The 15931-nt window shown below is 38.5% G+C and overlaps 1 protein-coding gene across 1 annotated transcript; it reads right to left on the reverse strand.

Moving 5' to 3' along the window:
* Positions 1-419: 419 nt before the first annotated feature.
* On the reverse strand, positions 420-13715 carry LOC128473733 (CAP-Gly domain-containing linker protein 2-like). The gene is made up of 12 exons (XM_053455975.1): positions 13688-13715; positions 13158-13266; positions 11380-11419; positions 10659-10763; positions 8178-9122; positions 6190-6247; positions 5758-5841; positions 5085-5241; positions 4476-4635; positions 4099-4284; positions 1345-1407; positions 420-613 (listed from the first exon to the last, which is right to left on the reverse strand). Exons 1-12 carry the CDS (start codon positions 13713-13715, stop codon positions 602-604), a joined length of 1947 nt encoding a protein of 648 aa, XP_053311950.1. The 3' UTR covers positions 420-601.
* Between the last annotated feature and the right edge of the window lie 2216 nt (positions 13716-15931).

Consider the following 15931-nt stretch of genomic DNA (forward strand, 5'->3'; position numbering starts at 1 on the left):
AAAAAACATTTGATGTTTCAGCGAAGTAAGATCACTTAATACATAGTCAACCAAAGAGAAGGCATCCCCCTGCTATTAGTTAAGGGGGTCTGAATGTTGTATTTTTCTTTTTTTTGTTGTTGTTTACTACATTCTTCCTGAACAAGCACTTTATTGGTTAAACTGAGGGAAGAGGAGACATGGTTGGTGTTTCTTCCAGGTTTCCAGAATAGTTTAGATCTTCTCAACAGGTAGTGTAATGTTAGAGTCAGTGGGGAATGGTTATCTGAAGATGTCTGAATCAAGGTCATGTCCAGTTTGTACAATGCATGGTTCATGTTACTTGGTCTAGCGTAACAAGAGTAACCCAGGAATCATTCTAGAATATGAGAAAACAACGATCGCCTCTTGTACGATCCTTTTATGATGTCTCATTTCAGTTTTGTGTTGTGAGACGTACACTCCATGATTGTCCAATATCTAACATTACATAAGCAACACTGTCCTGTCTTTCCAGCCAAAATACTCTATAAATTCTTTCTGATAGGCAGCTACAACGTAGATTTTCTGTCTATATTTGCCAAAAGTTCATTGGTTTACAATGTAAATTTTTTTGTTGGTGTCAAGGATTTTCCTGCAATTAAGAAAACAGGGATTACAAGTTTAGTCATTTTGCATATTTCTTTGCTGTTTGCAGGCTAATAGAAGTGGCTCATATATATTATTATATATAAAATAACCAAACCTGGTTCATTTTACCAAATACTGTATATTTTCAAACCAGTAATGTTATCAAATTTGATTAATGACTCAAAATGGACAAGATTGAAATGTATTAATTACCTCCTTTCATGTGGAGAAATAAATATTATGATAACAACCTTGTATTTGTATCAGCCTATGATACATAAGTAAATGGAATTATGGTGGGAGGTGGTAAATATATAGAACCGTTTCCTAGCAGAAGTAGTAAAGTCTAATAAAGTGAAGGGGGCAGGCATAACGCTATCCTGAATCTAAAAAAAAGACTAAGGACCGATTGAGGTCTGAGTCTTTACATCAGGAAAAATGGGCAGACTAGATGGGCCAAATGGATCTTATCTAATGTCACATTTTATAAGTCTTTTATGTATTGCAAACTTCAAGACAAATAAGTTAAGTCTCAACTGATGTTACAAAAGATGTGTGCTTATTTTTCACAGTCATCTTGAAAAAGATTAGTACACATTTTTCCTAACCTAACCTCTAAAACCAGATTATAATAGATCTTCTGCAATTATTAAAACCTTTTTATTTTTAGATTTATTTATTCTAAATAACCAAATAAAATAAATATGCATATTGAAAGGTAACTTTAGTTCTCACCTCCTGTGTATATGATTTTTCCTGCTGATGGATCCCATTGGCCGATTCAGAGTTTCCAGTTACCTGCCAAAAAAAGAGGTAGTAAAAAATATTTTTTTTTCTCCTTTTTATAGTGCCGTCATATTCGGTAGCACTGTACAATGGGTAGACAGGACATAACAAGTAGTATATAAAACAACAATTTGACTTACAGAAACAACAAAAACACAAAAAGTGGAAACTGCACCACAAAGTCCCACTAACAATGCCCCATATGCTATGTAACCAAACAATGACTACTTTGTTTTTGTATTTCCAATATATGCTAATGCAAAAAACAGAATGTTGCAGAATCTTGTAATACCTTTTTTATTGGACTAACAGTATTAAAATAATAGACGAGCTTTCGGGAGTCCTCCCTTTATCAAGTCAAAAGCATTTCTCAGAGAAAAATGAGAAAAAAAAAGAGAAATGCTTTTGACTTGATAAAGGGAGGACTCCCGAAAGCTCGTCTATTATTTTAATACTGTTAGTCCAATAAAAAAGGTATTACAAGATTCTGCAACATTCTGTTTTTTGCATTCGTATACACTGGACTAATATGGCTACCCCAAACTACAATATATGCTACCAAGATCACTGATGAAAAAGAAGTATGGTTAGCTAAGTGGGAAAGGAGATAAACGATGCAATTTTCATTTGCTAAGCCACAAAATCCATTAAGGTGTATTGATCAAACAATTCTAAACTGAAAGTCACGATGAAAAAATTCCTCAGATAATGGTAATATTAGCCGCATCAAGCAAATATATCACAGCTGCGGATCACTGTTTGTATTAATGCCAAGCGCACATTGTGCACAGAAAAGACATTAAGCATCAGTTATTTATGATAAAATATCCTATACAAAAGTTGAAAAAGAACATAAATACACTGAAAATGAAACTACCGTATTTGCTCGATTATAAGACGACCCTGATTGTAAGACGACCCCCCAAAATCTGAATATTAACTTAGGAAAAAAAGAAAAAGCCTGAATATAAGACGACCCCAAAGGAAAAAAGTTTTACCAGTAAATGTTAATTCATGTAAACTATTTTTTTAATAAAAGCTATGATTGAGAAAAATATTTTTTTTGTTTTTATTTCTTGTATTTTCCAACCTGTCCCCCAGTTACGCACATCTGCCCCCAGGCTTGCCACTCCAATATGGCACTGTGGCCCATGATATGTCTTTTAACCCTCTATATGCCACTGTGCCCCAAGGTATGCCTTTTGACCCCCTATGTGCCACTCTGCCTCCAGAAATGCCTTATACCCCTATATCCCATTCTGGCATTTAGGGGGTTAAAATGCATATTATGGGGCAGAGTGGCATATAGGGAGGTATAAGGCATTCCAGGAGGCAGAGTGGCATATAGGGAGGTATAAGGCATTCCAGGAGGCAGAGTGGCATTAAGGGAGTTAAAAGGCATTGCATAGAGCACTCTGCCTCCAGAAATGCCTTATACCCCTATATGCCACTCTGGCATTTAGGGGGTTAAAAGGCATATTATGGGGCAGAGTGGCATATAGGGAGGTATAAGGCATTTCAGGAGGCAGAGTGCTCTATTAAATGCCCCCTTAACGCCACTCCAGAAATGCCCTATGCCCCCATTTAACTAACACACACACACACACTCTCTCTCTCCCCCCCCCTCCCCCTCTCTCCCCTCTCAGCCCTCTCTTACCGGTGCTTCCAGCCGGGGCAGCGGGTTGACGTCGCCTTGCGCTGCAGCCGGAAGGAGGTGGAGTTGGCAGCTGGGGTTTGTATGCGTCCGTCGCGTATACTTTCCCCGGCTGTCAGAGATCAGAGTTCCCCGCACCGGTGCCGCACCGGTGCGGGGAACTCTGATCTCTGACAGTCGGGGAAGGTCTACGCGACGGACGCAGACAACCCCCGCTGCTAGCCACACCTCCTTCCGGCTACAGCGGACGTTGTCTACACGGATCGCGTAGACGTCAACCCGCTGCCCCGGCAATACAGCAGGAAGCACCGGTAAGTGTGTGTATGATGGGGGGGGGGTGAGACAGGAGGATCCAGGTCCCCTGCAGCGGTGCGGGGGATCTGGATCTTAGTCTCCTAATCAGACCTCTATTTGAGGTCTGATTAGAAGACGACCCCGATTAGAAGACGAGGGGTATTTTTCAGAGCATTTGCTCTGAAAAAAACCTCGTCTTATAATCGAGCAAATACGGTAAATATAAATTGTAACAGCTTTAAGGGACACTATACTTAGTTATTTTTTTCTCTTCACACCATTCCTATAAACTGAGAATCCAGCTTGCATTTTACAAGTTACAGTCTGCTTTCCCAGGACCACCAGCCTGACAAGAGTTCACTGCAATCTGATATAGAGGATATTAAATAGACCTTCTCTAGCATGTGCGGGCTGGAGTAAAGCGTTCCTCAATCCGTTCCTGAGTAACCTGGCCAATATGAGTGTTGACATCATCATAATAATTTTAACTTCTGCGCGAGAAGCCAAAGTTGTTTCCAATGTTTAATGTCAGATTATCATGCCTATATCATAACTCTCTAATGATTTAGTACTCAAAATAGCAAACAAATATGAAGCTTGCTTTAACTAGCCATATGAAAAACATTATACACAACTTCACAATGTTACTTTTATAAAAGTAATGTGCTTGTGTAATTTAAAGAGGAAATGACTACATTGCATGTTTTGATGTTCTGTTCTAAAATATGAATATTGTATTTGAGTAAGGAATTTACCTGAGATTTCTCTGTGTTGTTTCTCATGGCCTCCATTAGTTTCTCCATTTGATGGCCCTGATCCAGCGCAACACGGAGGGCATCTTCAGTGCTTACCAAACGATGCTGTAACCGCAGGACTTCTGACTCAGTCGAAGGATCTATTAACGAGTAACGCCTCTGATCTGATACAGACTTTTCTTTGTCCTGAAGAATGGAAGGAATGATATGTAAACTGTAAAAAATCCACATGCTTTTTGAGTCAGAAATAAAAACATCTACAATAAAAATATTTTGCAGCTGAAACTTAAATCATTATACAATATACAACAACGGTGGGCATACAATCAATGTATTTATGTCAGTGCTTGTATGGCCTGGGCATGCAACACACTCACCAAAATCATAAGCTTTTCTCTTAATATTTTGATCTCTTCTTTTAGTTTCTGTTCTTTTGATCTCCAGTCTGCCTTATGAACCTCTCGGCTTAAGTCTTTTTCTGGTCCTGGTGAGCGTCTATTGGCTTCCAACAGAAGAGCTCTCAATTCATTTAAATTCCTGAAAAACCCCCAACATGATCAGCACAAAAACAAAGGCAAATGTGGCCAAATCAAGAATTCAGTCTATTAAATCAAGGGCTATTTATGAAAATAACTGATATAAAACTCAACTCAAATAACTGCAGAACTTGTAATTATAATAATTCTATACATTTTAAATGAACACTTCTTTAATTGTAAGAATGAGTAATCTGGCCAAACATAACAATAAACTTAAGTATATTTTTGAACGTCCCATTTTATTCATAAAATTAGCTTTCATGAACCAGAACCGAGTTTATAAAAAAAAGGGTATTATATATATATATATATATATATATATATATATATATATATATAATATACATTATATGTAGAATATACATTATACATTATGTTAACCATGCTGCATACAGACAAGGTGCCTAAGTATGTTACAAATCATTTGAGCATACAGGCTTTACTCACCTCTCCTTCTTGAGTAAATCCTGGCTGATTAAGACAAACTGCCCTGATGTGTCATGGGATTTTCTAGAGAAGGCTTCTAGCTCAGCTTCTAGTTTTTTATTGTCCTTAACTAAAGAATCCACCTTTTTGTCTCCTGATTTGCATCTGTTTTCAAGAGCTGTGGATCACAACAAACAACATGAATGTCATTCAATTAAATTCTTGAATTATAAGCATATAGTTTAGCTCGCTCAGTGCTACTCCTACTCATAGAGAACATCCTGAAAGTGATATGAAGAAATGGGGAAACATCAGTGAAAGGGGGAGATCGATAATTAAAAACGAGGAAAATGAGAATAAAGGAAAAAAAGATAAAGGACAGAGGTCAGTGGAGATGGATATGGGGAATGAAAAAGAACAAAATGCAAAATGGCTGAAAGTTCTGAAGAAGCATTGGTACAGTGACAAGGAAGCAAGAGAATTAAGTGAATGGACACAACGTAAAACAGATTAATTAAGTAAAACTGAGTTGCTGAAAAAGAAGGAGCAAGAAGCATAAAGTGAGGACAGGCAAGGAAAAGAAAGACAAGTAACGCATAATAGACTGAATAAGGTAGTAGGATGTAGAAGATGTATAAAGAATAGGTCATAAAAAAAGCTAAAAAAGTATGAAATATTTAAATCATATAATTACCAGTTATTTGAGCCCTTAGTGCTTCAATGTGGGAAGACATAGATGACACCTCTTTGTCTCGCTTACTGAGCTTAACTTGCAGATCTGTATGCCAAATAACATCATATGAGTAGTCGAATTTCTTTTCTTCATCGCCAAGGACACATTAAGAATTATTTATACACTTCTGTTACATAAGACAATGCAGAGTGCTACGGATAATGCTGATCCTGGAGAAATGCGGGGACATTGGACTGCCTAAAGAAACACTTAACTGCCGATTAAAACATTTGACCCTGCCCAGACCGGCCCTGATAACAGCACACATCAGAAAACACTACAAATTCTAATGTAATTCAACCACTCTTATTTTCCAGTACAATTTTCCTTTAAGCTGATTGATAAAATATTTTTTTCTGTAACAAGGGAAATATATGTAAAGAGAATGAATACCTTCCAATGCATTTTTCATTTTTATCTTTTCTTCAGAAATATCATTGGTTTCTATCACCTGAAAGAAATACGAAACAAAAAAGGGGAACATATGAGATGTGGATCACTTATTACTTATTCCTTATCAATGGATTTAGTGCAAATACGTAAAATAATATCATTATAATCAGCAGTCACATGCCTTAATGTCATGAAATATAATGGTCTATACTAAAGAAAAGCATTAAGTAGTTTTATGAATAACTCTTTTTAAATTGATTAATAAAAAGCATTTATGACAGTTTTTTTTTACTTAACATAATGATACAGGACCATCTTACAAGTTAGGGACCATTTGATCTCAGGAAATATTTGATCTGCCACAAAAGGTACCAGGACCAGCTTTGCTGCCCTGTTATTTGTGCTACCAAATCAGCCCTCCCCAAAGAGGAACAGTAAAATTACAAAGAGGTAGAAGTAAATTAATAGGGACTAATAATCCTGAAAACCGGTTGGCCACTTCAATATCGTACCGACAGGGTTGGTTTTTAATATACACCTATCAGCCATAACATTATGACCACTGACAGTTATGGTGAATAACACTGATAATCTGGTTATCATGGCACCTGTCAGCTGGTGGGATATATTTCATCCTCAGAGTTGAAAGCAGGAATAATAGTCAAGCATAAGGATCTGAGGGCCAAATTGTGATGGCTAGATGACTGGGTCAGAGCATCTCCAAAACTGCAGCTTATGTGGGGTGCTCCCAGTCTGCAGTGGTCAGTACCTATCGAAGTACTCCAAGGAAGGAAAAGCAGTGGACCGGCGACAGCACATGGGGGTTGAAGGCTGTCCCGTGTGGTCAAATCAAATAAACGAGCTACTGTAGCTCAGGTTGCTGAAAAAGTTAATGCTGGTTCTGATAGAAAGGTCTCAGAACGCACAGTGCATCGCAGTTTGTTGTGTATGGGGCTGCAAAGCCGCAGACAAGTCAGGGTGCCCATGCTGACCCTGTCCACTGCCGAAAGGGGCTACAATGGGCAAGTAAACATAAGAACTGGATAATGGAGACATGGACATGGACACCAGACCGGTCTGATGAATCACGTTTTCTTTTACTTCACACGGATGGCTGGGTGCAAGTTGCAAACCTGGAGAACACATGGCACCAGAATGCATCCATGGAGGCCCCATCTCACAACTTACAGGACTTAAAGGATCTACTGCTAACGCCTTGGTGCCAGATACCACAGCACACCTTCAGAGGTCTAGCAGAATACATGCCTCGACGGGTCAGGGATGTTTTGGCAGCAAAACTGGGACTTGCAAGATATTAGGCAGGTAGTCATAATGTTATGGCTGATCGGTGTATAGCTAAACTGTAAACTATAAGTTTAAGAAAAAGAAACTTTAGGGCAGTTTTTTTGCATTTATTAAAATAAAAGTATTCTATAACTGCTGCAAAATTCAGAAGCCATCCAGGATATTTTTTAAGGTCAACAGGGCATTTGACAAAACCGAGGATATATAAAAGAATACAAGTCTACCGAAGCATGCCTTGAAGAGCTTGTGGGTTGACTGCAATTACCCCATAATTTTCTATAAGAGACACTCAGTGGAAAAAATGGGCAATGGACCATTTTACAAAATGAAGAAATAAGAACAGTAGCTGGGTTTTTGTAATTTTTTCATAAAGTTATGAAGAGGGGAAATAAGTTATGCCTGTCCCAATGGTCTAACCACACAGTTAAAAACGACTGCATGTCATGTTTTAGGAGCACTGTCAAATCACTGTCCTTCTAGGGTATGTGCCCAGAATAAAGCAGCTTCATATAAAAATATGGTAGCTACAATTAATCAGATATCAAATATGAAGGAGTTGAGCATGTATGTTCCTTGAATAACCAGATTCTGATTTGCTTCTTCCATTTATACCGTGCCACTACAGCTGGATTTTTGGTTATGATATCTAGACAAAAAGGTAGATTACTAATAACAGATCATACATTTGCATTTTGTGAAGAGAGAAGCTGCTCCATGGACTGTAGTTTGTTTTCCAGAAGCAATATGTTATCCTGCAATCTTTGGATTTCTTGTTTGTTTCGAAGGTCTGCTTTCTGGAGGGAATCATAATCCACAATTTTCTTTTTAGCTATGGAGATCTGTTCTTTCATGAAGGCTATGGCTTGCGTCTGGTCGTTGTATTCGATGTTTATCTTTTCCAGTTCACATACTCGCTGTTCTGTTGCTCTGTATTTGTCCTTAATGTCTTGAAGTTCTTTAAGATGTTGATTGGTTTTTGATTCCAGCTGTGTTTTCCAGTTGTTATTGCCGCCTTCTATTTCGTCCTTAATTTCTTGTATCTTGGATTTAAGGATCTCTTTCTCCTTAATACGAACTGCTATTTCAATCTCATTCTTGGCTTTTAAGTTCTCAAGTTCCAGCTGATGTTCCATTTTAAGACTCTCCATGTTGGCTTTAAGATCTACTACCTCTTTGTATTGAGTGTCAGGGCTTGTAACCAGGGACCCTTTCAAGTCATGTAAAGATTTCTGGTGATCAGAAACTATGCTGTCCAGTTTGGATTTCCAGCTGTCCATCATACCCATATTCTCCCTTGTGGCTAGCTCTAGTTTCTTCCTTAAATCTGCAATCTCCTGGACATGTTTCTCATTCAGCCCATTGAGCTTTTCAATTTCTTGTTGGTATTTTTTCATATTTTTCTCATACGTGTCCTTTTGTTGACTGCTTTCCTTTTGGTGCTCCTTGCTGGCAGATAAGAGCTGATCCCGGAGACGCAATGCCTCTGTCTGCAGTTCAAGACTATGCTCGGGTATATCTGTCTGGCTTGAGTTCAACAAGCAGTGTTGGAGGTCCTCAATTTCATTGCGACGAAGGCTCCGTTCCTCCTCCAACTGTTGGATTCTGGACTGCTCTGCTACAGTTGTAAGCTACAGAAACGGGAGTAAATATGGAGAATTAGACTATATATAGATTACCTTTGTTAATGTTTCTACAGCTAAGTTTCAAGAACAATAGTGAAAACCATGACAATGTAAATGTTTAATTACTTATTTTACACCAAGGTACAGTGTATCTAATTTTAAAATTATGGTATTACTTTTAATCCACTAGCTTCTCATCAAGGTGCTCATTATTACAATGAACATTTAACATTGTGTTTAGAAATCTATACTATTCTTTTTTGGAACAGCGCACTAAGAATTCTTAGCATTTGCCAACTGCTGTCTGCAGCACTACAGTTGAAATATTCTGAGGTTCATAAATCCTGGTGTAAAATAAAGGAGGCTTGCAATATGAATGTAAGTTGTTAGCAAATTAAAAATGAAGTGCATGAAAATGTATTTGCAATTTAAGATAACTGCACGTTTTCAAACATGGCAAATTATTTATGCTGATACGAAACTATGTAATGCAATTATAAACATTATAACACATAGAGACAATTTTTTTTTAGAACTAATCTACACTTAAGAATCAATTAATAGAAATTAAATGCGTACTTTAATCACTATAATAAGATAGACTTGGGTAACTACGAGAGTAACGCAGTCATTGCATGTCATTGCATAGTTTTGAAACAGAAGAGCTCAGCCTATGGTGAGAAGCACCATGTGGGAGCTTGGTTGTGGGTGGATGGTCCTTATGTCACTATGCTTTACCACAGAGAGAGCCAAAGGGAGGAGGTTCTGTGAGGTTCTGCCTACGGTTCTTTGAGGTTTATTATCTAGTTTTCAATATTGAGCACTACTTTCTGTTTATGGATTGAGGCTTCTTAATATTTGCATATTTAATGTTAAGCCAAAAGTATATTTTACAAAGTTGACCTGTCATGCTATTGTATCACTAAATATTGAAAGATAGCCTTACTGGAAATATCATTATTGCCTCAAACTGAAAAATAAATTACGTCTGTAAAATATTATTTCTTGATTTGCATAGCACCATCGTATTCCACAGCCCTGTACAATGAGTAAACAGGACATAACAAGTAATACATCAAATAGCAATTTGGACAGAAGGTAATGAAAATTTATACATTTTTTGTATACAGAGTCAAGGACCAAGGAACCTAAATGAGAAAGGATGTTTCTTTAATTACAAGAACAACCAACATGTCTTGTATTGGTTAAGCCAATTACAATGTACTATCTTCTATAGTTACATGTTTAAATATCTAGATATTTTTCTAACTTTTTTGGAACACGTTTTTTGGCATATTAAGTACAAATAATTTGTTATTAATAAAATAATAAGTTATGAGTACTACTGCTTTAAGCCTGGAAATGCTAGTAAACTTATAACTCTTCTAGGAAGCAATAAATATGAATGCGAAAAAAAAACTGTAAAAGCCAAAAATGGACTGAAGCAACATAAAACCATAAATTGTTGGGTCCATTGTTGGGAACATAAAAAAAGCTGGCAAGCGTATGGTACTGCAGGCGGGGTCACTTGACTCATTTTACCCTCTTGTCCTCTAATTCTTTGAGAAGCTTTGCAGTTTTTGCCTTCTCAAACAGTAGATTCTGCTCGAGCTCTCGAATTCGGGCATGCTCCAACTGCGTCTGTGTCTGCACGCACGGAATAGGAAACAGAGAGACAGCAAAAAAAGAACAGATGCAACATCATCCAACATCTAGAATACAGTGTACAAATACCACAGGAAGGAATGTGGTGTCGCAAGCCAACAGAATCTGGGATTTTTTCAAAAACATTGTTGAGGCTAGTGAAGCATCTTGTTAAAATACCATCAATTGTTTTGGCTGGATGTAATAAACCTTTTTGCAAGATTGTATTACCCAAGTGTGTTGTTTAGTTTGTGTTCCAGTGGGAACTTTATCAAACAAATCTCTATACATATAATATTGTCACTGTTGGAACTTTTGTGTGGAAGGAGGGGCTGAAGAATCATGTTTTGTGCATGAAGGATGGGGCTGCCGGATAGTGTTGTATGCCAAACGGAGAGGGTGTGCATAGTGTAGTGTGGAGGGAGGAGGTAGGCTGTCACAGGGTGTTTGTGTGCAGGGAGGAGAGTGGCTGCAGGATGTTTTTTTGCAGGAAGGAGGTGGGCTGTCTGATGTTGTGGGGGCTGCCAGATGACTTTGTATGGGACAGAGCTGCTGGATAGTGTTGTGTATGGTTAGAGGGCTTCCAGATAGTGTTGGGTGCGCAAATCAAAGAGTTTACCAAATAGTGTTGTGTGGGGGGGGACTCAAAAAACATAGAACTGAGATAAAAGAAAGAAAGAGTGGAAGAGAGAAGAATGAAAAAAGAAAGTGCAGCAGAGAAAGGGAGGGGAAGAGAGAGAGAGCGAGAAAAGGAAGAAAGATGAAGGGACACAGAGACAAGATAGAGAGAGAGAGAGAGAGAGAGAGAGAGAGAGAGAGATGAAAGAAAGAGAAGGCAAGAGAAAGATAAGAGAGTGGACAGAATGATAGAGGAGAAAAAAAACATTCACATCATTCTATGAGGGGCACGTACGCTAGTATTTTAATTATAATGTCACCTATGAAGTTTCCAGGCAGGCTGAGGGTCAATGACAGACCATAATCAGTTTCATAGGGCCAGGGGGCCTCTAGTTGGATTGCATTAGTACAATAGCATAAGAATAACACAATATGACCTGCAACTCCCAATGTCCTACTACTATTTCATTTGAAACATCTTTGAAGCATAAAGCCTCTGTCACAAACTCAATTCATTATTAGAAAGCATTCATTTGTCTACCATGAATTCTGCATTTGGATATGGCTCAGAGTATGTATATTATATTTTAACTCTGTGCAATCAAAGGGTTAAAAGAGTAACTTTACTGACATAAAAAATCATAGGAGTCTTTACAAAGCCTGGCTATAGAAGCCTAGGGCCCCGTATCATGTCTACAGCTGTCATTATGTATTAAGGCAAGTGTGGTCTGGGGAATCCACTAAATAAAACAGCTCATAAGATTCATAATAAATCATATAAAGCTTTAGAAATTGGATCACATTCCAAGACCTATTCTACAAATAGTTTTCCTGATATTCCTTATATCCACCTTTCAGCACTCCCATCCCTGAACATGAGAACACTAATATATCCGCTTTGGGTAAACTCCCCCGAATTTACAATAGATTATTAAGGGCCATCCCTGGCTAATTCCTCAGAGCTGCCCCTTCATAATGCATAGTTCAAACAGTGAACTGTTTTAAATGTATTTTATATATACAAGCTACCTCTAAAGTTGGTAAAATCCTCTGTGCCTAGTTGATGATGAAACCCCAGCAGACTCTCAGAATCTCCAAGCTATTGATCTGAACCTCTAAGAGATGTGATTGCTAAATCTTATTCATAAAGGACCAGCATATTATGTGACTTATGTGGAGCCCTCCATTAAATGAATATTTATCTGGAAAACACTTTTTTTAATAAATTTTATTTCTCAACAAAAGCTGCTACTGTTAACTTAAAGTCTCTAACGTTAATGAGCATTATAAGTGCATCCAGTTTCGAATAACAAATAGTTGCATATTTTGAAAAGTGGCATCTTTTTATTTACAACATATTTTATCACACATACTAATTATAATTACATACATGCGTTTATTATGCATATAGTTTTTATTCATATACATTTTTTATGTACACGATTTTATACACATGATTTTTAGACATGATATTTACAAGATTTCTCTCTATAATAGCATCATTTCTACACCATGTTTGTTCCATCTGTGGGTTAATTGTTCAACCACAGAACAGATGGATATCAGTAACATAATCGTGATAGCATTCAATTAACCAATTAGCGAGATTACAATCAGAATACTTTCTTCTATATCTCTCTCTGATGTCTTTTTTCGTGTGGGAGTTCTGTCTAACAGGATAGATTCCTAGGAAAAGAAAAATACATTCATTGAACACATTTGATCTTTAAATTGGTACCAATTAACATTGTTACTAAGTTGCTACATTGTTTCACTTACCTATTGAGGTTTGGACGGATGCCAAACCACATACACAGATGTCTTCTATCTTGAATCAGCCTGTCTGTCTTTCCCTCTGTGGGTCCCTCGATGCTCCGCTGATATATCCCTGTAACTAGAAAAGATTGTTAAATGAAAAACATTCTATATGTCATGTTTTTAATTGTATAAATCTATTTTACACACTTACCGATTCACGAATACTGGCGACTACGAGTCCCGTTGATACGATGAAGCAGAGGGTTCCACAACATCTGCTGTCATTTCATCCTGAGGAATTTAAAAGAAAAGAAAAAAGAAAAAAGAAAAGACTGAACGTGATGACGTCGAAATGACGCAAACAGAACAAGACGGCGAGCCGGGACCTTTAAAAGAGCCGCGAAAACACAGACAGGATACAGATTGATTTCTTGATTTTCTCCTGAGGAAGCCGAGATAAAAATCGGCGAAACGCGTTGAGATATTTTGGAAAACTTTTGGAAAACTATTGAAACCTGGACTTTACAAGGACTTGCTGATCATCCACTTACCTTTGTGAAGGACACTGCTCTTACGCATAACCCAGTCGTTATGCCTACTTGTTTGTAAGTTTTTAATCTATATTCATTAAACAAAATCTATGTTTTATTGCACTATTTCGTTTCCTATCTTCTACACAGAAGCTCCAAAGACGAAAGAGAGTATGGATTTCTGACGAGCTTTCATTTTCTAATACACTTGTGAGTGCAACAAATATCTTTATTTTTATTTTTTTCGTACGAACTTATTACACTATATTCGTTTTATTTTTTCCCACATATCTATGCGCCCCGACCTTTGCCTATACACCATTTGTTATAACACTTATGAGGAGTGTTGATCTGCGGGAGCAGCAAGATTTGTAGGGTACTGTAATTTATTTTTATATTCATTTTCTAAGACCTACCCACTCGTGAAGGTGTTCCTTTTCCGTTCTACATTGTCACTGATTTCCAGTCAAGCAGTGACAGGCATGGCTTTACCATATTATACAATGTATCTGGGGAGGAAAACTTTCGGTAATTGTCTAACAATATCTTTTTCATCCAGGAAACAAATAATGCACTGGGTGCAAATTAGTGAAAAGGTGTACCTAGTCAATGTGTGTGTGACATATTGTAATCCTACAAGAAAAGCACAAAATATTGCAAATACCTAGAGATTAAAGAGCCATTTCAGACTTCTTTTTGGATCTTGATACATTTTCCCTTATTGTGACAGAACCCCTACGTTAAAAACCCAAACAAGAGAAAATATAGCAGTTCTTCACTGTAAAACATACTGTGACAGAATGACCTGTCATACAGGGGCCCAAGGTACTCAGAGATGTCTCCAGCCTGGCTGCCAAACAGGCAGGAACTCCAATGTGTAAACTAATCCTATTAACAGGATTGCTGCCAGGGGGAGATTCAGTAGCTAAAGGGGATTAAAGGTTGGGTTGTCTACATGTACCTGTTTATCAATGTTAATTTATGTTAATGAAGTTCTGTGGCTATATGAGTCCATGGTTTACAACAATAAACTGTTCATTCCTGCTGTATTCAATTTAAGGTAGTTGTGTCTAGGGCTGCAACTAACGATTATATTAATAATCGATTAGTTGGGCGATTTATTTTTTCGATTAATCGATTAATCGGATAAAAAAATGCAATTTTTTTAAAATTTAAAATAATGTAATAAAAAACGTACAATTTACACTTTCATCTCTATCGCAATGGCCTCTCTCTATTCACCTTCTTATTTTACTGACATAATAATAAAAGCTACAAGAACCCAAACACAGTGTTTCTCAAACTAAGTTTTAATACAAAGTTATTAGTAAATATTAATTCATATGTGTTACTCACCTGTCCCCGGTTCCCACGCTGCCGCAACAGCTGCCGAGCAGGATAGGGAGACCCCCCTCCACCACACGGCCACCTCTGCAGCAGCCGCCACGAAGGAGAGGGAGAACCCCCCCACCACACGGCCACCTCCGCAGCAGCCGCCACGAAGGAGAGGGAGAACCCCCCCACCGCACGGCCACCTCCGTAGCAGCCGCCACAAAGGAGAGGGAGACCCCCCTCCACCGTACGGCCACCTCCGCAGCAGCAGCTGCCAGAAAGGAGAGGGAGATCCCCCTCCACCGCACGGTCACTTCCGCTGCCATCCTCTGAAGTGCCGCGCAGGAGAGGCAGACCTCCTGGTACACGGCGTCCTGCTTCTGGCGAACTCCCTAACTGAAGGGCTTTATGAAGGGAGACTACGCCACACTCAAAATGGTCGCGATTCACGGACACCGGAAGTGATGTCATGATGGGTTGATGGGAGATTCGGACTTCCTCCGCGGTTCCCCATTTTAACCTCTCAGACCAGCTACACCTTGCCTTCTGATGGTCGTCTATGCCTTGTACTAGTGCCCAGATAGCGTTTACTTTCCTGATTCCTGTGTTTGACCTCGGCTTGCCTGACTACATTGTTTTCCTGTATCCTGACCATCATGAGACCCGCTTCGGTGGGAATTCAGGGTTCCTGTGAGGCTCGTCTGGACGAGATGGATCATCGTCTGGATCAGTTTACCCAGGCGTTCCAGACTGTTCTTCAGTGCACTGATCCCGGATTACAGGGGCATTCCCCAGCAGGAGAACTTCCACGAGTTCCTCCTCCTGCTCCAGTTGCTGTGGTTCATACTCCTACAAACCTTCCGTCGCCACAACGTTATGGAGGTGATCGTGCTACCTGTCATGGTTTCCTTAACCAATGCAGAATTCATTTCA

Source organism: Spea bombifrons, chromosome 2 (assembly GCF_027358695.1).
Source record: "Spea bombifrons isolate aSpeBom1 chromosome 2, aSpeBom1.2.pri, whole genome shotgun sequence".
NCBI classification, from domain to species: Eukaryota; Metazoa; Chordata; class Amphibia; order Anura; family Pelobatidae; genus Spea; species Spea bombifrons.